Raw genomic sequence first — 22,689 nt, 5'->3', positions numbered from 1 at the left:
CATCTAACAATCTACTTCTGTCGAACAGAGATGGCCATACACTGATCGAAATTCTGTCAATCCCTGCTGAATTGTACGAATTAAAATCCGTCTATGGCCACCTTAACAAGCCACAAACTGTTGCATGCAAACTAGTATTATTAGGCTGCATTCATAACAATTGAAATTTGTTGGACATTTGGTCATAGGGGATAGAAGTAATGTGTTTTTGGATTTACAAAGTAATGCCATCTATGAATAACTTTTTGTAAGAAAGCAATGCTGTTCTTGTTTTTGTTAAATGGATTTGGTTAATGCCTTCCTTACTCTAACCTGTTTTTTTTCAAAGGTTTTACACAACCTTAGCAAAAGGCTTTTCATTTAAACATAATTACACACAATCACTTTCAGGTATTAGAGGGTTTATCAGAATGTAGAAAACATTGATTTATGAAATTTAGCTCATTCTAGAATTAAAGTATAATTTTCTCATGCTCAGTTGCATGCCTCAGGTTGTGTATTTTCTAATTTATGAAAATTGATTCTGAATATCATGACACCTGTGTAAGAAAGAAAAACAAAAGAATTTGGACATTAAGGTATTCTGTCTGCCATGAGTACTCATGTCCAATTTATGGATGGTCATAAAGTGAAACTAAACTGAGGGGCTGGCCGCAGAAGCTCTAGCCACAATGCAATGCATACTTGCACATTATGGCACACTTAAATCTTCATTTGCCCTCCACAAGGTTAAACAGGTCCAGGCTGCCTGCCTCCACTCTATCCCTACCACTGCTGTCTTCTGCTTTTTGGCTAGACCTGGGATTTAGTCTTTGGCCATTGAGCTGTGAATTATACATTAACTGTGCAAGTACACTGCAGATACATTAACCCAGCTCCCGGATCCCCTAGTGTCAACTACAGTGCACACACAGAAATACACACACACAAAAAAGAGTTTTTTGGCAGAAAAGACTTACAACGTCTCTTCTAACCAGTAAACTGTACTTTTTAGCATTGCTTTTATTGTTAGTTCTGCTTTTATTAGGTATCCTGCTCAAAACAATAAAGCATACATGGATCTTTTTTATTATTTTATTAGCAAGGAGGATAAAGAAAAAATGTTTAAAGAGTTGATGCTTGTGCAATACAAGCTGAGTGAACAACTTGAGAACTGCAGTATGTTAATAACGGCTCCATTCCAAAATAATTTTTTAGCCTGATTGTCATTTCAGTTTTATTTTAATTACATTCTATTTTCTTGTAAGCAGACAGAGGACATTTTCTTTTCAGAATTCATTGCCTTGGTGAAAGAAACTATTGTCATCAGTATGTATAAATTTACCATAATGCTTACCTTTTAGCTTCTTGACTTCACTTCTATGATTCATTGCTTTCCTTGGGCTCCTGCAATTACAATAAACAGTACATCGAGTCTACCTCTCACACTGTCTGTTAGTATTCCATTTTAAAGCTAGCATGTCAATAATCACCTTTATAAGATGTTCATTTTAGTATGATCTGTCAAGGAAATGTAAAATAATTGTTGCTACAGCAGCATATTGAAAATGACCCTACTGTAACTGATGGGCAGTCAAATATAAGTATTTTGTTTTTTTTATTATTTTGCAGTATTTGTCTTTCTATCACGTTCATTGACAGGCACAGCTCTTCTTTTCTTGACCATAGGGTTATAGCTCCACCTACAGGAGGACACTAGGCAGAAAAAGAACACAGCTCCGCCTATAGGCAGTAGTAGGTGCTATAAACCTCTTCTCTGCAATAGGCAAGCCAGTTATTTCTGACTAGTGTTTCAGGAGTAAAGACCCAGTTCCCTGCTGGGACCTGTGGTTCCATAGCTTTTTTCCCTGGGATTTTTGCCTCAGATCTTCAACAGCTTGGCTAGATAGTCTAGATCCAGTGGTCACCCCAGTCTGGCCAAAGAGTGCACACAGACCTTTAGCTAAGCACTAGTTCGGCTGCTACAAGCCCCATGCTTAACCAGGGTGGCCAGTGAATTAACGTCTTGCGGGGGTACATATGACTGGGCAGCAGAGTCCACATCACAGTGTTACCCTGGCCGACAGCCCCTCACTTCAGTGGAGAGGAGGATATGTCATGGGAGCCTTACTTGCACCTTCTACTGGATCATTGAGTAGATGCCCCCTCCCTCCCTGGACACAATGTGGGGTGTGGGTACTCCCTGGGGTGGTCAACTTTGTGGGTACTCTTCTTCTCTTCCTGGCCTACATGGTAGTTTCCCTACCTCCATTCTCCTCCCCCCCCCCTTCCTAGGACTCGGGGCCTGACTGCCAGGGACATGTTTCTACATGTACTGCCTGGGTACCATTATGAAGGTATGGACCCCTGGGTTTGCCTGCAGGGGGTACACTGGGTCAGGTACCACTGTATTCATGTGCGTTACCCTTCCCTGGTTAATACAGGACCGGCAGCTGTGGAAGGTGTGAAGTGTGGGATTTCATTCTGTCTTCTTGGGGTCCAGCCAGTGCCTTTATTGCCTGCTGGGGATACTTTGGGCTGCCTCCTGTTTTGCCTCTGAGCTTTTTCTACAAGCCATGTTTACCATGCAGACGGCCTGGCCACTGCTTTGCCACCTGCCCTCTTGATTTTGGGCAGCTGCCATTCCCTGCCATCATCTCTGGGCCAGCGCCCTTTTCCCGTGGGGCATGGCTGTGGAGGGTGGATGAGTGGTGGCTGGCGTGTGGCCAAGTTCTCCTTGTGCTCTTGCTCTGCTCCTGTGATTGGTTCCTAGCAGCAGTGGCCATCTTGGAGCCAGCTGCCATCTTTGTATAGCCTCGGCCAGTGGTTGCTTCCATGCTGAGTCTTGCTTTTACACTCCTACAGAGCATGGGAGTGGGGGGGTTCATTCCCCCTCCCCTCCCTGTGGATGTGCTTTTGTAGTGAATTCTGCCTATCAGGATGGGCATATAAGCCTCCAGGGTGAGCTCTGTCCAGGACAACATGAGAGGGTGGATCATATGATTCATCACCTCTATGCAGGTTGGCAAGCCTGGTGAGTCATTTTTAAATGGTCGGTGCCCCTTCCTTGGGGTCTGGTGGGCCCGGTTGTCTGTGCTGCCCCTTGTACTCAGGAGGAGGGTGCCTCCTTGGCCACCGTTCCAGTGCAGGAATAGCCGCTGTTGGCTGCTCCCCTTAAGTCAGTGCTGGAAAACAGTGGCTGTTCCTTTTGGTGCCCACAAGCTGGTTCATTTGGCTAAGGGTTTTTTTTTCTTGTTCTGCATACCTTGAAATTATTTTCTACATGGAGAAGAACCATTGAAACGTCCTTTCACGGTTCTACATTGTTTTTAGGTATGTTACACCTTTGGGGAGGCCCACCTAACCGAGATAACCATTCCTCCTGTGGCGAATCCCCACATCCCTAGGTTGAACCAGACAACCCTTTTACCAGTAAAGGAATCTTCCTCCTTTCAGGGTCCTGTGGATTGTAAAGCAGACTCTATTGCTCGCAGTATGTTTTACCGGCTTGGCACTGCGGCCTGTGTTGGCCTTGGCCTTGGTATCTCAGATGCATCTTGCGTGGGCCAAGGGTTAAAACAATGTTTGACTGGGCAGGTATCTCTGTTTTATGTGGAACTGGTGGACCTGTTGGTCCACCAGTACGTACAGTATGTGATGCATCTCTTGCTGCAGTCCCGCTTCTGTCCATAATCTGTTTTGGCGGTAGTGCTCAGCAGTTACTTTGGCTTAAGTGCTACTCCACTGTCCGGAAGTCTAAGCAGCCCCTGGTGACACTTCTCTGCCTGGGTGAACTTCTCTGTGCAGCCGTATACACGGTCCTTCCTTTTCAGCACTAAAAGGTTTTTTTGACCCTCTGGCTCCTCAGACAAGTACTCTAAACCCTCCCAGGCACCTGTGGGTCTTGCCAAGGGCTCCTGACATTACAAAGCCCTAAAGCCTGCTAACAGGTTCCCCTCAGCATGTCCGATCACCTCCACCTAGTTTTCAACATGGGGGTTGTCTTTGCTGGTTCACAGGGCTATGGCCCTCTCTCATTTTTGTAAGTGGGTCCATGACCTTATTGTGTCCAGCTACGGCATACATTTTCTGTGTTGTCCACCAGAAAAGTTTCTACCTTCCAACCTTTGCCTCCAGAGTGGTTGCTCTGGTTTTGGAGCTGGAATGTTCTTGGGGACACTCCCCCAATCTGTTTGATATTTCGTGGATGGTCGGGGTTTGCCCGATCCTGGACTTTGGGGTCCTGAACTGCTGTGTTCAGGTGCACTTTGGAATCCTCCTGTTTAGTGGTGGTCTCCCTTCTTTGGGGAAAATATTCCTGGCTTCCAGGGTCAGCTAGGGTGTGTTCCTGCATGGTCCCACCTGTGAAGGGCACCAACCTTTCTGGTGCTTTGTGGTTGGGGACGCACGCTTTATCGATTTGTGGTACTTCTGTTCAGTTTGGCCTTGGCTCCTTGGGTTGTTACTAGGATGTTGGCATGATCCTGGCATTGCTGAGACAATGGGGGACTTCCGTAATTGGCTACCTATACATTCTTCTTCTGTGCTTATGGACGATGTGGAGATCTCGATGAGCACTCTGCAGGACTTTGGATGAGACCTGCATCTTCAGGAGTCCACCTTACACTTGTCCAGGATACTGATATCTATGGGTCTGATCTTTGCTTTGGCCAAGGTATTCTTCCCAATGGACAATTCCTGGACACTTGAACTGAGGTCCGGTTGTTCTTGCCTGACAAATGTTTTACCTAGTCGTCATGCATGGTGGTCCTGGATCTCCTGGTTTTCACCTTTAATGCAGTCCCATATGCGCGGTCTCCTATTTGGGTTCTGCAGAGGGAAATCCTGGCAAGCTGGAATAAATCTCCCACTTTCTTGGATGACCAAAATCATTTGGGTTGATCACCCATGATCTCTCGCAGCTTGTGGCATCAATTGCCCTCCTTAGAAGTCAGGAAGTTCCTTCATCCCCTTCACTAGACTTTAGTCATGATGGGTGCCAGCCTATCCAGCTGGGGTGAGGTCCTGGGTTTGAGATAAGCCCAGGGTCACTGGGGGAGTCTTGGCTGCCCACCAAAGGAGGTATGCAGGCTGTGTCTAGGTCTAGTGCGCTAAACAGACCTTCTTTGTGGATGCCCAGTCAGGATCATATTAGACATCACCACTGTAGTGGCCTAAGTCAACCACCCGGTTGGTTTGAGGAATGCAGCAGTGGCGCTGGAGGCTCCCCGTATCCCTCAGTGTGTGGAACTGTACATGTCAGCACTTTCCACCATGTATATTTCAGGCGTCAGGAACTGTCAGGCGGATGCCTCGTCCAACACTGAATCAGGGGAGGTGTCCCTACACCTGGATGTGTTCCATCAGATCTGCCGGCATTGGAGGGCCCCGAACATTGTTCTGCTGATATCTTGCTTCAGCAAGAAGGTACCTAGGTTCATGGCAAGAGTGAGGGACTCCCTGCCGGATGCAGCGGATGCAGTGCTGGTGACATGGGATTAATATCACCTTGTTTATGCCTTTCCTTCTTCCAAGCTGCTTCCCCATCTAATACACAAGATGGCTGCAGAAGGGATTCTAGTCCTTCTGGTGGCTCGAATCTGGCTTTGCAATGTGGTACAGCACCTGTTACTTTGACAGGACCCTCTGTTCCTAAGGATGTTCGGTCTCCCTGCTTTACCGTCTCTGGTTCTGATGGCTTAGCCTTTGAAATCCTGGGTTGGAGATATAGGGAGTTGTCGGATTCACTGGTCCCTACTATGGTGAAGCTTTGCAAGTCTATGTCTTGGGAGTGTTATCTGAACTGACGGGCTTATCTTGTCCGGTGCAAGGCTCTGAGTGCCCAGTCTCGCTACTTCTTGGTAGCTTGGGTTATCGGTGTTCTCTGACAGTGTGTTGTTCATGAGCTTGCCTTGAGTACCATTAACAGTCAGATTCTGTCCTGGCGATCTTCTTTCAACATCCATTAGCCACCAACTCCTCTCTTTGTACCTTCAGCCGAGGGGTTTGCCTTGTGACACCCCCTGTGCGTTTCTTCCTTCCCACCGTTGGACCTGGACTTGGTTCTTTTGGCAACCTCCATTTGAGGGCAGTAGGGGTATTCCTCACTTCTTTCTACTTAGTGTTCATCAACACTTACGAACAGTGGATGCTGGGGTGGACTGCTTTGTCCTGTAAGTCTTCTCACTTGAATTGGGCAGAAATGAGGTTGTTCTCCATCTGTGCTCTTCATTCCTCCAAGGGTGGTGTCAGATATCCATCTTACTGAGGATATTGTCTTGCCTTCCCCATGGCCATCGCCTTTGCTCCCTGGGGAGCTTGCACTACACTGCTTGGATGTGGTTCAGATGGTTTGTGTGTATTGTCCGCCGCAGCCTTTTTCCAGGGGTCGAATTCTTCTTGGTGCTCACAGATGGCCCGGGGTACAACCTAGTGGCCTCCTCTGCCACTGGGCTTGTTGAATTACGCAGACGACTGTTCAGGGTCTGTGGTTAGGGTCAGGTTCCTCCCTTCCCCATTACGACATGCTCCACTTGGTCGATTCGTGCCATGTTGCCATCTGTGTCTCTGCAAGGCAACTGTGTGCACACTTTTGTAACCTTTTGATGTGTCTGCATCTTCAGATGCTTGTTTGCCTGCAAGGTTCTGCAGGATGCTGTTTGGGGTCCTTTGTTACCCCTGTTGAAAGGTTTGTGTGGGTGGTTGGCATGTTTGCATTGTTGTTCCAGTTCTTTGGTTTGCCCATCCCTCATTGAGGCACTGCTTTGGGACGTCCCTATGGTCAAGAATAGAAGAGCTGTGTCCATCAGTGAATAGGTGAACTGTGAGCTGTGTCCATCCAGTGAATAGGTGAGACCGGAAGGCGCTTCTAAGTGCAGAATATCCAGGTTCACTTTAATAAGAACAGTTAAAAACACTTACAAGGTGGCAGTAAAAACAGGTTCTAAGTGATCCGTCATAGTTCGGGGCTCTATCCACTGTGCGAGAACCCGCTGTGCTGGCCAGCAGTGGCAGGGGAAGCTTGGGATGAGATGTCGTATGAAAATAAAAGATGATGCTTTATGCCACAAGTGTAAACTGACTGATTGAACATTTATCCACATGGTGTGGGAGTGAAGCCGGATTAGACCTTTTTGATCACAGGCAACTGAGTTTTTAGTAGATAACTTTCAAAGATGAGAGGAATAATGCTACTAAGAAATTCCTGGTGTTACTCTTCTTTTATGTACAAAAATTGATAGCAATACACTGGATACATTTATAAGGCTCATTAATGCCCAAAGGAAATCACAAACATTTGGTGTACATGGGTAGAGTCCTTGGATACCCTGATGGGTAGCTCAAATGTGGCTACTATGACTGCATATGAAATTGATGATAATTAGCATCTGCTTGGTATATTTGTTTAATTATACACCTGCCTCTAATCCTACAAAATCACTGGGTTTGTGTAAGTGTACAAAGTGTGCCAGTATAATAATTGATGCTTGTTTGAAGCCAAAGGGTAGTCAGAACAAATGTTGATTTGATTTTGATTTTTCTTCTGTCTGTTATTATTCTTATCATTGTTTTTCTCTTTAACCAGTTACAGGCTTTCAAGCCATCTCAGGTCCCTCCTTCAGTGTAGGCAGGTGTCAGTTGTGAGAACTTTGACTGTTTATAAAGGTGCTCAGGGCAGCATTTACTACACTGCTCAAAAAAATTAAAGGAACATTTTGAAAACACATCAGATCTCAAAATATGATGCTGGATATCTATACTGATATGGACTGGGTAATGTGTTAGGAACGTAAAGATGCCCCATCATTTGATGGAAATTAAAATTATCAACCTACAGAGGACTGAATTCAAAGACACCTCCGAAAATCAAAGTGAAAAAACTATGCAGCAGGCTAATCCATTTTGCTGAAATTTCATTGCAGCAATTCAGAATGGTACCCAGTAGTTTGCATGTCGGGCATGCTGCTAATAAGACGACAGATGGTGCCCTGGGGTATTTACTCCCAGATCTGGGCCAGGGCATCACTGAGCTCCTGGACAGTCTGAGGTGCAACCTGACAGCATTGGATGGACCAAAACATGATATCCCAGAGGTGTTCTATTGGATTTAGATCAGACAAGCGTGGAGGCCATTCAGTGGTATCAATTTCTTCATCCTCCAGGAACTGCCTGCATACTCTCGTCACATGAGGCCGGGCATTGTTATGCACCAGGAGGAACCCAGGACCCACAGCACCAGTGTAGGGTCTGACAGTGGGTCCAGTCCAAGGATTTCATCCCAATACCTAATGGCAGTCAAGGTGCCATTGTCTAGCCTGTAGAGGTCTGTACGTCCCTTCATGGATATGCCTCCCCAGACCATCACTGGCCCACTACCAAAATGGTCATGCTGAATGATGTTACAGGCAGCATAACGTTCTCCACGGCTTCTCCAAACCCTTTCAAATCTGTCACTTGTGTTCAGGGCGAACCTGCTCTCATCTGGGAAAAGTACAGGGCACCAGTGCCAGACCTGCCTATTCTGGTGTTCAAGGACAAATGCCAATCGATCTGTATGGTGCCAGGCAGTGAACACAGGGCCCAATAGAGGACGTTGGGCCCTCAGGCCACCCTCATGAAGTCTGTTTCTGATTGGTCAGAGACATTCACACCAGTGGCCTGCTGGAGGTCATTTTGTAGGGCTCTGCCCATGCTCATCCTGTTCTTCCTTGCACAAAGGAGCAGATACTGGTCCTGCTGATGGGTTAAGGACCTTCTACAGCCCTGTCCAGCTCTCCTAGAGTAACTGCCTATCTCCTATAATCTGCTCCATGCTCTGTGCTGAGAGACACAGCAAACCTTCTGGCAATGGCACATATTCATGTGCCATCCTGTAGGAGTTGGACTGCCTGTGCAACCTCTGTAGGGTCCAGGTATCACTTCATGCTACCAGTACTGACACTGAACCTAGCCTAATGCAAAACTAGTGAAAAACAGTAAGAAAAGATGAGTAGGGTAAAAAATGTGAGTCAGTGACCTCTACCTGTAAAACCATTCCTGTTTTGGGCATCGTCTCATTGTTGCCCATCTAGTGCATCTATTGTTAATTTCATTAACATCAAAGCAGCTGAAACTGATTGACAACCCCCTCTGCTATTTAACTGACCAGATCAATATCCCAGGAGTTTAATTGACTTGATGTTATAGTCAGATTAACCACTTGCCAACCGCAATATAGCCGAATGACAGCTACAGCACAGTTGTCCAGTTCTGGGAGGGTGTCATATGACATCCTCCCAGAACGCACCCTCCCGCACACCTGACAATTACCGTGATCGCTGTGTCCTATGGATACAGCTGATCACGTGATGTGGTAAACGGCCAATCACAGCGGCCTTTTGCCACGTGATCGGCAAGTGGTTAAAAAGTGTTCCTTTAATTGTTTGAGCAGTGTACTTATTTGACTTTAGTGAAAATAACCCAGCTTGTTGATCCACTGAACCTTACCCTGCTTACCCCAATATAAAAGAGAGTTTGTGCCATATTTTCTTTTTCTGCCTCATGAATGGTTGGTACATACCCAATAGTCCTTGTTTTTGAGAGGCTTATGGTTTATGCAGTATATATAACTGGCACAGAATCAAATTGTTATACTGGAACAAGCACATACACAAATATGAATATTTTTACATGTTATACAATAACTACTTGAAGCCTGTGTCATATTCTCAGTTAGGTTCAGTAGATCAGCCCTTGCCAGCGCTGACGTAATACTTACCAAGTCATCGATCTTATGGATAGCTTTTATTCCTGTAGGATTGGATTAAGCCATTTTCTACAATCCCAAGACATCTGCTGTGAATGAAATAAAGTTAAAGTATAACTCTTAAGATTGTAGGAAGATGCTATGAGATGTAGTCATTTTATATTCATATTTTTAATCTAAATATAGTCAGATGAGCCTTCCTTGATCATACCTTCTCTTTTTAATGTCTCGGTGCCCGCCCCGGGAGTTCCCTACATGACTGCCAGGGTTACAGGCTTGAGGTGTGGATCATTTATCTAATATAATATGTAACATACTGTATACCGACATGTATATTTTCAAGTTATTCCCTTTCATATTTACTTACCTCTGCAACTCTCCTCAATGTTTCCTCAAGAAGCTAATTGAGAAACACGTTGACCTATGAAGACTTATCTCCACAGGGCTGTAGATATTTTAATGTTTAAGAAGCAAGTTAAATAAGCCTCTTTTTTTTGTGTGGGTGATAAGTAGCAGTGGGTACAAACCATATATCAGCAGAAAATTATATATAAGCAATTGATTTTAGCATATGTAACAAGGTTATATGTGGTTTTATGAATTGTATGGAATAAAAAATGGATGATGGTTTTATATGTTGTAGTGCATGTTCCTCTCTGTGCTAGTAAAGTCTGACTTTATTTTTTCTATTGACAGGGTTAGCTACTGTTAGAAAGTAGATGGCCTGAACAACAGATTGGCAGTCTTGCAGATCTTTGCAAGCTTTTGGACAGTTTCCCAATAAAATAACAAAAATATACAATAAAAAGAAACACAAGAGTTCGCCAGATTGCAGAAATCACTTTGTTTATTATTAGAAGAAAAAGTTTCCAAATGCCTTTATATGATCCTAATACAAAGCAGGATTTCAGAACTAACAGTGTGCTGAAATATATATTATGGAGCATAAGCAACCCATAGTGGCTGGGGCTTACATGTAGGCTTCCAGAGGCAACTAGAGGCGTTCTCAAGACCATGATAGAGCATCCCTTCCTGGAGCTGACAGTGCCAGCTTGTTGCTTCTGTCAACCTACTCCTGCTGAACTGGAAAATTGAGACTTGGCATTCTCATGCCCTACAATATATTTTTCAGTATGGTTGTTCTGAAAGCCTGCTATATAATGGACAAATAAAAGTTGATTTGGATAAATTTTTAATCTTGTTTTGCTAATTGTTATTATATGTGTGTGAACTGTAAGAGCTCATTGCCATATGTCTTTTTCTTGAAGTAAACACTTTCTATGCCATAAATTATCACCATTGATGTTGTTATCTGTAAGCAGGTCATATGCCAAAGAGATTTGAATAGATCAAAGGGATATCTGATATTTAAAAATATAATTTTCCCTGTAAAACTTGCAAGATTTTTATTTTATTTTTTTATAATTGTTTACCTATACTGGTTTCACAGGTCTTCAGATATCAGCAACTGATGTAAGCTCCAAACTACAGTGATATTGGTTTTATGTGTAAATTAAAAGAAGAAAAAAATACTCATCATTTGATTGTCTTCCAGAATTATAATGTCTATAATGGAATCTATTTTGTCGTCACTTTTAATGACTCACAAACCACAGTAAAACTGTATAGGTGGTCTAATCTCTCTCCAGTCTATCCAAAACTATAAATAAAGTTTTGTCTTTAGTTATACATTAAGTAAAGTCAATCTAGTACCTACAGCTTGCCATACTGTTGATTGCTGAAGATACATGACAGGTGCATGTGCCAATGCTTGGTTAAATTGCTACGGAGGTGATTACTGCTTACACTTACTGAACACTTGAGAAAATTGTCCGTTTGCTTCAGGAAGTATGAAAATGTAAACACCCATCTTCAAATGTAATTATCTACCTCTACTAGAAAAAAATGTCATACCTATATCTTGCAAAAACAGTTTTTCATCCATGTAGCAGTGCTTAAGGAAATTGTTTACATAATACAAACGATACTAAGGTTTTGTAAACAGCTATAAAGTTTATTTTTAGTGGTTAATAAATTGGAAATGATTTCTCATTCAGTTGAAACCTCTGTTATTGGGGTCTCATTTGTTTAAAACAAACAGCCATGTTCCATTTACCTTATCAGTAGTTTTTAAAAGAGAGGTTCGGGATTGATAAAACAAACAAACATACTTACCTAGGTGGATGCATCATCGATGCAATGCTGCATCCCCAGCCAACTCTAAGTCCAAGAATTGATCTGCACTCAGTTTTCAGTCTTCAATGAGCAGAGAGCCGGTGACAATGGAGCTCTGGGCTGTGCAGGGTGTGGAAGCACTTAGCTCAGACTTTCGGTGGCATGCTGAGAGGCTGAGCCAGCTGCTGGTCAGGCATCTGGGTGGATTCCAACATTAAAGTCGGGATTTTTCCAAAGTTTGGAATGGAGTGACATTAGCCAGCAGTGGATTTTCGCTCACTGACCGATGAATGTGGGACACAGGTTTACACTCCTGTGATCCCCAGGAGAAGTAGGGCCAAAAGAGCTTTGGCCCTACTTCTATGTTAAGGCCTAAGCATAGCTATAGCTTCTATGACTGAAACAGAATCTCTGGATGGAGGACAGAGGCTGTTGTATGGCTTCTATGAAAGTAGGAGGTGGTTGGAAAAGATGGGTATAGTTGGGCTCTCTTGATGACAGCCTGTGGCAACCCATTAGTTGTATTAACCCCTGCCACACTGGAAGATTATGGCATGGGGAGGGGGCATGGATGGAGGAGGATTTCTACTGACAGGAGAGAAATCAGCACAAGGGACACATCCTATTGACTGAAAGGCTCCATTCACACTAGGTTTTTTCAGATTGCAAGTGGAATCGCCTTGATTCTGTATGCGATTTGAAAACGTGCTATAAAAGTGTGAAAAAACAGCGTCGTGTGTCCGGCGATTTTGTTCGCGGTGCATTTGCAATGCAGAAAACTGTGCCGTGATCGTGGCAAAAATGCCCTGTGTTTTTAGGTGCCATTGAAATGAATGATCGAGCGTTTTCACACTTTTACAGCGCATTTTCAAATAGCAGGCAGAATGGATTCTGCCCGTGATTTGAAAAAACCTAGTGTGAATGGAGCCTAAGTTATGTCCCTTGTGTTGATTTCTTTGTTTTTTGTTTTAACTACACTTTAAACACAGCATAGGAAACAATGTTATGTTGACTACTGATAGATCTTGTTGCTCATAAGGTTTCTATGGTTAAGAAACGGATAGATATGTATTGTTTGTATGCAAAATGTACAATCTATAATTCTCTAGTTATTTAGAGGAAGACTAAAGTCTGCCATTTACATTTAAATAGGTTTGTCGACTTCAAGACTTGGTGAAGAAGAATGAACAAGGACTTGGCTCTGCTGAGTGTCATATTACAAGTCTGAAAGATGCACAAGACAGACTTCAAAATGAGCTTGATGTAACACGAGAAAGACTGAGAGAGACTAGTGATTCCTTATTTGCTGTTCAGGTAACTGTAGCATAGTTCTATTCAGCATGAAATGGAATCATTTTTATGCTATCATGGAAAACTGTGTGGGCATCAGGGGCGGACTGACCATTTGGAAACTCGGGCACTGTCGGAGGGCCCGGGCTCAGTAGGGGGTCCCATGAGATGCATGTATTAAAGATAGTTATTAAGAGGTTGTCAAATGAATTATCATGTCACCCAAAATTTGGTCTCCATTCAGTAGCCAAAAGAGGCATTCAAAAAAAGGGGATTTGTGAAAAGAAATTCACAGAAAAAGCGGCTACATTATGAACAGAACGTGACACTCAGAAAAATTTCCAAAAATTATGCTTTATTACACATATATAAATATGACATATGGGCATTCGCCCTGGTTTACCATCACCTCAGTATGAGACAATACACATAGACAGACCTAAAACCATATAAAATGACACCAAGACCGGTCTTTATACTTGTGCAACAGAGAAAATGACTGCAAGAGTCTAATGTCCCTGTAGCACAGACACACAGGTGAACACTTCCCAAAAGAGGTGTATCCAAATATTATACCATAGGCATACCATAATATTGAATATTATAAATAGAACAATACCATAATGGTGAATCCCAGACAGGGAATCCAAAAATTGTACTATGGATATAAATATCACATGTATGCAAAACAGCAAGCACAATATGCGTCAAAAAGAGAACACCAAGCCTAGGCCTGTATGGAAGGAGACTTAAAAGTCAAATATATGATGCAATACATTCCTGTGCCAGCACACGTGGTTGGGGCCCATTCATCTGTAATGTAAACAGCTGTATCCTAGAGCTCTTGAATGAAAATATGCCCCATTTATTCCCAGGGTGGAGGAAAAGATGCAAAAAGCAACACTCTGCTTGAAATGGTATCTTCACCACTATATGTGGACTACACACCACCTTTCGTAGGGAAAACAGGACATATCCCAAAAGATCTTCTGCCTGTTGAAATATATGTAGTATATCCTGTATCCTACACAACGCACCATGATGTCCCCATCCTGTAGTGAAATAAATGATATGTGGGAAGTCACTGACAGAGTTTCCACTCAATAAGATATATAGGTGTCATAAAGATCACAGAGGACCATATATCTAATGTCCTGTAACAATCCACTCACCACCTGTGCTGTGGGTATTGGGAATGAAAGAGATATCCTTCATGGGTACTGCCATACACGGCCACAAAGGCCTAGGAACCACCGCTGACATCCGCCGATATACTGCGGGTTCCAGCCCCTTCTTGGCGCTTGTGCTGCTCACATTTGCCTCATGGCATGTGAAAATGGCTTCCTCCTTATGGGTCAGCGTGCGTTCCATCTGATGCGCATGACCGGAAGTGACGTATCTGACGTATGACGTCAACGCGTTTCGCCGATGGGCGTATCTCACTCAGCTTCGTCAGGACCAATGAAACCACTGCATTTCAATTTCCTATTTATAGTGGGTAAAGACCCACCCATTTATGCAAAAAAGCTAACCTGCAATTGTTTCTAATGGAAGAAAAAAGGGGGGCTAAATACTTAGCATAGCTGCTAGTCTTTGTTGAATATAATTAAAAAGAGGTTATTTGACTTTGGTAATTTGGTTTACCATCGCCTCAGTTTATGAGTGTTTTATTTTTTAGACGGTTGGAGCGCATTGAGTGGAGAGGCTTGTATTCATGGCATTTATACCGGGAGAGGAGGTAGAGTTGGAAATGCATCGAGCCTTTGTAGCAGAAGGCCCAAATCTATCCAATGAAGATGAGGATATTAAAATTAAGTTCAGGGAACATAAAAAGCTTGTTATTAAACGTCTTAATCGGAAATGGGATGTATGCTTCTTGGAAGCTTATATTAGACAGAGTATTATCCCACGTGGTTTGAGAAGCAAGGTAATTCCAGCTGAACATTTACATAATGAAAGGTTTTTGGAGAAATGGAAAGTGCTGTGTATAGAACATGGGATTAATGGTATGAAACTCATTGTTGAGGAGGAAAAATTACAACTTGAAGAATTGGATCAGGCAATTAGTAAAAGTGCATTAGGTTTAGATCCCTTCAAAAATCAGGAGAACTTTGAAAAATATAATGAACAACTGAAAAAGGAAGTTGAAAAAGTACAAAAAAATCTTAGAACTACTAAACAAACTAAATTTAGACGTGATCTAAAAGATTGGGAAACAGGTGAGATATTTGATCTCACTACAAAAAGAAGTAGAAGTCGATCTAAACGGAGAGTATTTCGCTCACATTCTAGATCAATGGGAGAAACCATGTCCAGTGAAAGTGACTCTGAAAATCTTGGAAAATCTGTCTCTTTTTTAGACCAACAAAATGGAGAACCTCCTCATATCCATCAATCACAGATGGGAAGAGGATCCAAAAAGAAAGTAGAGGAATCCTTAAAAAACAAACATCAGGAGGACAAGGGCAGAACAAGAAGCCAAAGGAGGTAGTAGAAGAGAATATCCATGACAATAAGGTAATCAATTTGGCTAATTTTCCACTCAGAAGGGAACATATTTCTTTGTTGAACAAAGGTATGTCCTTCTCACCAGTGACCCCCATGGACGAGTTCGAGGTATTTAAAGATGTTAACTTATTTCTAAGAAAAGTTTTCTTGAGAATGATACATGGTAATCCCACTATTTTGGAGGACATGGCCTCTGACCCGTCCATTGAGGACCGCAAGATGCTAGATATGTTGATATCTCTCATAGAGGAAAATGAGGATGGTGATGAGAGTGTAATAGACCTGGATAATTCCAATTATATAAATAGGAAGGTTGATCTGAATATTAGATCGACAAAAATGCCGAAAATTCGCTCCAATATGAGGATCTCGACATTTCTAGATTTTGTTGCTGATGACCTTAGAAATCTTGAGTGGAAAATGCCAATTGGTGATAATCTTACCAAAAAAGAAAGAAAAGCTCTTAAAGAACTAAAAGAGACCAAAGATATTGTTATTAAGAGAAGCGACAAAGGGGACTTTTAAGTCTCCTTCCATACAGGCCTAGGCTTGGTGTTCTCTTTTTGACGCATATTGTGCTTGCTGTTTTGCATACATGTGATATTTATATCCATAGTACAATTTTTGGATTCCCTGTCTGGGATTCACCATTATGGTATTGTTCTATTTATAATATTCAATATTATGGTATGCCTATGGTATAATATTTGGATACACCTCTTTTGGGAAGTGTTCACCTGTGTGTCTGTGCTACAGGGACATTAGACTCTTGCAGTCATTTTCTCTGTTGCACAAGTATAAAGACCGGTCTTGGTGTCATTTTATATGGTTTTAGGTCTGTCTATGTGTATTGTCTCATACTGAGGTGATGGTAAACCAGGGCGAATGCCCATATGTCATATTTATATATGTGTAATAAAGCATAATTTTTGGAAATTTTTCTGAGTGTCACGTTCTGTTCATAATGTAGCCGCTTTTTCTGTGAATTTCTTTTCACAAATCCCCTTTTTTTGAAGGTCCCATGAGATGCCCCTGGTACCTTTTTCATAGGCTTTTTTGAGTTTGGGCAAGGACACAGGGGCCCCTTGATCCCCTATTGCCCGGGGGGCCCCATCAGTTGTCAGTCCGCCCTTGGTGGGCATATAAGTATGCAAATTCCAGTTTCCATATACAAATATTCCCCAGCTAATGTAGCATGTGAAGAGCTTAATCTGTGAATCCGAGAATTGTAACCTGTCAATAAATAGACATGTTTAGGCTGTCTTAGTGTTCAGGCAGATATAAGACGTGTTGACGTCCATGACTGCATATCTGCAAACTTAGAAAATAGAATTTTACAACTGAGAGTAAAGCAGTGTAATGAGGAAATACTAATTGTTCATTTGTGATTGGGTTTCTAGATTTGCCAGACCCACTCCAAAATGATTTTAGTAATTTTTAGGGGCTGGGTTTAAAACTTATCTGATTTTGGTAACTGTGGGGTCATTTTCTTTTTGCTCCAGGGTTCATCTGGAGATATTAACAACATAACACTGAATATATTGATGGTTTTGCCAAATATGCTGGTTTTTTTTGTAGGTATTCAGAGTACCATTCCTACTGTATGTGTTTTTTTCCTGGGTTTCAGTACATAAAATTACAAAATAAAGGACATTCCAGGATGGGTCAGGTTCACAAAGATATGAAATTCAGTGCATCCCGATGCATTTCTTGTCAACAAAGCCTACATACATCTTTCATAGCATCCACATGATTCAGCAAGACTTCAGCTGTCAGCTAATAAATAATTCCTAGGTTATCTTATTCCAGAATCCTCAGTTGTGAGCTGGGAGTATGTTGTATGTGCTGATAAGAAACAGCAGAACACACAGAAGTCTAGCTGACTGCTTCATTAGAGCTGTTCTATCCTACACAAAGATCATTGCATTCTGTTTGTTATTTGTCCCCAAGGACAGGAAAACATCTTGCTAACAAGCCCAGTGAATCCTTCATCTGGCATTATGTAAATCATTGCTTGCAAAATAACCATTGAGTTTTGATTAACCTCAAAAAATGTACAGTAAGAGCCAACGGAGAAACTGTAGGGTACACATTAGTCTCATTTATGACCAGACCTAGGACCCCTGGGCACTTTTTAGGGCCCAAACAGCAGTGGCTATAAACTCTCAAGTTTGGTTACCCCCAAACCAATGATGTAACTACGGATCTTTGCACAGCAATAAAATGTGTTACGAAGAGCTGTAATCAGCTCTCTCACTGAAAATGCCTTCTGTAACTAGGAGTGAAAGTGGGCTTCTAGGGTGAGAACCTTTAGCCCAAAGAACAGTTTCTACTGTTGTAGGATTTTTGTTATGTTACTGCTACTTCCATAATATAGCTACAAAATATGCTTCATCTTCTTAGACTGCACAAGGTAATGTTTTTGCATAAACCAGAGTTTTCATTAAATTAATTCATTTAAATGAAGTTCCTTTTTTATGTTTCTCAGCCATAAAATGGAGACATACACTGAAAAACAGGGAGGCAGGCTAAATTTGAACACCAGGGATACTGTACATAAAAACACAAATCAATGCAGTTATATTTTCATCAAAAAATAATCCATTGGGGTTGATTTACTAGAGGCAAATAGACTGTGCACTTTGCAGGTGCGGTTGTACTCATTTTCTCCAGAGCTTAGTTAATGTGGTTAAAGTGTTACTAAACCCAGGACCCACAGTACATAGAACATGGAAATGCAAATATTTTAGTAAATATAACCTGCTAAGTACCTTTTCTCATCAGCAGTATATACCAGTCTTGTGATTTCTATCAGGGTCCAGCCGAGCACTGGTTAAGGTTTGCAGGAGGAGATTTAATTCTCCTCTTACTGTCCTATGAGCCTATGAGGCTGCATGAGCCCTGACCCTCTGTCTGGACAGTGCTGATTTCCCCTTTGCTGATCACATGCACCCCCCCCCAAAAAAAAAAACAACTCTCTCTAGCAGTAAAAACAAAACTGAGCATGTGCACAGTGCTTCATAGGGCTCTGTAAAATCAACAGATAGATTGGGGACTGTGGAAGAAGGGGTAGATCAGAGAAGATAGGATCAAACAGTCTTTTTACACAATGCACCCCATAGGTTCCACAGTGAGTGTGACAAGCATGCAATACATATTTTGTTTGTGTGTGTAAAAATATTAACAAACAAAGCGAAAAATGTAAATAGTAATGGTTTAAAAAAATCAGAAGAAAGATAATAGTTGAAGAGAGAAGGAAACTAAGGAGTTAATTAGGGCTGATTAGAGTATACTAAGGGTTAATAAGGGGTTAAACAGAGCAACTTTTTATTTAACAAACTTTTTTTTACTTGTCAGGTTGCTTTAACTGACATAGGTGTCCGTTTAGCATGCAGCGGTAAATGACCACTGCTCAGTTCAATGGCATTCTCAGAGGAGACAGTTCTCCTCTGAATGCCTGTTTATGAAGCGGTGTGTATCGCTTCTCCTAATGAGGAGTGAAGTGATCTACAAACATTTTGAACTCAAGAAAAGAACTCTAGAACTGTTGCGAGATTACAGTAAGAGATCAGTCAAATACACAGTTTACTAAGAAGCAGTAAATTACCTCTGCTTTCTTGTCGGCTCTCTCAGAGGAGACTGCTCAGTAGCTCACTACACCACTGCACTGCATACAGACACACACACACACATATATAATTGTGTTTCTAACTTGCTCTACCCTATCGGGGGTTGTAAAAAGCAGGGGGGATTTTCGAAGTCAATAATCTTCCTCTTTCCTCCTCAGTTCTCCTGGGATTCACTATTCTCTCCCTGATTCTCCACCACTGGGCTGGAGAATCTGGGAAGAAGAATTTTCACACAGATCGCCAGTGAAGGGCTGACATTGCTCCTTGATAAACTGGCCGTTTCTGTTTCTGTCAGTGACAGATTCTCTGTGTGCAGAGATGATCAGCGGAGAACATGTTCTCCGCTGATCATCTCTGTTTCATAAACCACTAATGATCTGAGATCAACAATGATCCTCAGGATCGCCGCTGATCTCAGTTTCATAAACGGACACCATAATTTGCAGATCTAAGTTTATCTCTTTGATCTGCAGATGCTTGAACAGAAACATACAAAAGTAACAATATGTTACATAGCAGTGTTGTTTATAAACACTGAATAAGACTGGTTTTTTGACAGAAGTCTTCTCGGAGTATACAGCTGAAAATTATTGTATACTGTACTGGGGGGGGGGGATGTCCCGGAAGGAAGACAGAGAGACTGGATGTGCTACAAAAGCCCTGTGTACAATGATGAATTTGTTGGGCATGTGTTGCATGCCCAAAGACTGCAACTAGTTAAATTAAAAACGTATGAATCACCACTTCAGAAAGATAGCAGCATAGAAGAACCCATAGTGGACTATGGCACCAATACTTTAAAACCGTTAGTAAGGCCAACCGCTAATTTCCTGTTTGAGTATCATCAGTGTTTGATTATCACAATTACCATAGACAGGGCCAGTGCTAGACTATATTGTGCCCTAGACAAGACCAGCTACTTGCCCCCCCCCCAAAAAAAACCCATCAAAATTGTTCAAAAACAGTAAAACTAAACCGGCGATGCTGTCAGGGCTGCTACAGAGTGAGGAGTCAGCCCTGGAGCAGCAGAGATTGGGCTAGGAGGAGAAGACCCTGTCCAGTGCCTGTTTCCTCCTCCGGATCCTACTCCAGTAGATGATGCCTGACACCACCTCCTCCATGCTGGGCCCAACCTGCAAGGACTTTCATGACCCACCCGCCTTGGAACACCCCCAGGACTGCAAAGTAATAGGTATGTAAGACTCACCCTATAGCATTACCAGCCTGTGCACAGCAAATATAAAGTGATATAGTGACCCTGTAAGGTGGGTCAGAGGCAGGGACACCCCTGGGTGCAGGTAGCATGCACCCTCCCCTCTTTCCCCACACTGTCCCTGTTGGAAATGCTCCTGTCCTTGGTCAGAGCTGGGTGCTGTCACTTAATATTTGACCTGTCAGAGCCAGAGAATAGATCAACAGGTTGCTTACTATGAGCAGACCCTATCCAGGGGGAGCAGGGCAGTCAGCATGCATTAATAGGACCTCACCAGGGTCCCAGCTCTCTATAGATCCCAATGCATGCAGCTTACACTGACAGCTAACTTTGCATTGCTCTGCTCCATGTTCAGGAAGTGGGGCTGAGAGTGTGGCCGCCTGCACTCAGCCAATCCACTCCCGGGAACTCGGCTGGCTGACAGCTCCCTGCCCCTTTCCCCGCTATCACTCAGGGAAGGGAGCTCTGAAAATTGCTAGGTGTGATAGGGACAGGCTGTGTACAGGGCACAGTGCTGTGGTTCTGGGGCAGCACTACAGCCAGAGGCAGCTGACAAAGGGATGGAAAGAAAGCAGAGAGAAGGTACAGGGGGACCAGGAACAGGAGGAGGGAGCAGAATCAGCCAGTGAGAGGGAGGAGGGACCAGAGTGGCCGTGGATGTTCCCTGGGTGGCAGTGCACCCTGGTGGCTGCCTATTTTGCCTAGTGGTAGCACCGGCCCTGACCATAGGTGAAATAAAATGACCAAACTGTGGTGAAAGTAAATGTAAACCCCAACAATTAACTACTTTTTTGCTCCATTATGGTCTGCTCAAGCAGAACTTTTCCCCAAAACAAATTTGTGAACAGGCAGGCTTTTTGTTGCAGAAGAGATATACTATGCCACTGGAAAACCGCAAATTGCAATTTGTTGCAAGAATGTCACAGTTTCAGTACCCTTTAAACTAGAATCGGTGCTTCAGTTTAGTGCAGATATTAGCCACAGGTCTCCACCTGATCTAACCAGGTACAGATCTTCACATCGAGCTATGCCTCTGAGGAGCTACAGATGCTTACCTACAGTGAGACTGAGCCAGGAGAGGCTGCTGATGCTCTTTCTTCTTCCTCTGCCTAGCTGAGTAGATGGGAGGAGGCAGCCAGTAAGTTTTCTCTGATGAGTGTTCAGACAGACATTCATCAAAGGGAGCAGGTAGCAGGCTGCTCTGTGCTGCTTTGCTGCCTGTACTTCTCTCTTTCCCCGGTGATCGCTGAGGGGAGAAGTGAAGAAGTCATGGTGAGCTGGTGTGTGTGCTCTCACTGCCCAGCATACCCCTGATAACTTCCTGTGCTTTGAGCCTCTGCTGATTGTTACCATTTAACATTGATCCCAGTTATCTTTATGGACTACAGAACACTCGCCTCTATGTTATGGAAAGAAAGAGGGAGATGTTCTGTACTAAGACAGAAAGTAAGTTACCACCAGGTTAAAGTAAAAGAAAACAGCCTGACAAAAGGAAAACTAATGCAGCCATTACATCTAAGGACTGGTAAGTTGTAATATATACAGTAACTGTTTTGTTTTTTAGTTTAGATATGCTTAAAAGAGATAAAAAATATTTTTCTATATAGTTCATCATTTCTTGTGAAGTGCTAGTTATTAGACACAATCCACAATAACCCAAGGTATAGCCACTTGCAAATTAAATACACATTAATTTTGCTTGTTATTTTTTAGGTTGACAGTGGCATTAGGAGGGAGACGGATGTTGGAGTGCAAAGCAAGCATGATTTGCTATGCCACTGGCTAGCAGGTTAGATGTTATCCTTCCAGAGGACCTTAGTAAAGGGGAGTTACAAAGCTCTCTACACTGTCTCTACACCAAGAACTGAGTGATCAAAGACTTCTGATCACTCATTTCTTGGTCTTCAGAGAGTCGGGGACTGTCAGTCACTGACTCTGTATACTGCCCCGCCAGTGCTCACTGGAGCGCTGGGTTGTGGATGGGGCGGGAGCAGTTGGCTCAGGCTCTCAGCGGCGTGCTGAGAGCTGAGCCAGCTACCGGTCGGGATACTGGGCAGATCTCGACTTTCCAGAGTCTGGACCAGCTCAGTGATGTGGATGAACAAAGTACACTCCTGTTATTCCCTGGAGAAGTAGGGCCAAAAGAGCTT

At 43.0% G+C, this 22,689-nt stretch overlaps 2 protein-coding genes across 7 annotated transcripts in view; both read left to right on the top strand.

Moving 5' to 3' along the window:
- Positions 1-22,689, top strand: part of FAM184A (family with sequence similarity 184 member A) — a 327,003-nt gene that overhangs the window by 194,025 nt on the left and 110,289 nt on the right. For all 6 annotated transcript variants that reach the window (XM_089652182.1, XM_089652183.1, XM_089652184.1 and 3 more), the window contains one exon: positions 13,052-13,213. In XM_089652182.1, the coding sequence (XP_089508308.1) occupies positions 13,052-13,213 (162 nt within the window). The remainder of the gene's footprint in view (positions 1-13,051; positions 13,214-22,689) is intronic.
- LOC149447734 (uncharacterized) lies at positions 14,904-22,333 on the top strand. The gene is made up of 4 exons (XM_089652133.1): positions 14,904-15,384; positions 15,437-15,461; positions 15,550-15,970; positions 22,253-22,333. Exons 1-4 carry the CDS (start codon positions 14,904-14,906, stop codon positions 22,331-22,333), a joined length of 1,008 nt encoding a protein of 335 aa, XP_089508259.1.

This window comes from Staurois parvus, unplaced genomic scaffold, assembly GCF_062004578.1.
Source record: "Staurois parvus isolate SC_StPar_1 unplaced genomic scaffold, SC_StPar_1.0 ptg000672l, whole genome shotgun sequence".
Classification (NCBI taxonomy): Eukaryota; Metazoa; Chordata; class Amphibia; order Anura; family Ranidae; genus Staurois; species Staurois parvus.
Note: the sequence above shows the minus strand (reverse complement) of the source record. Positions and strands in the feature narration are given on the sequence as shown.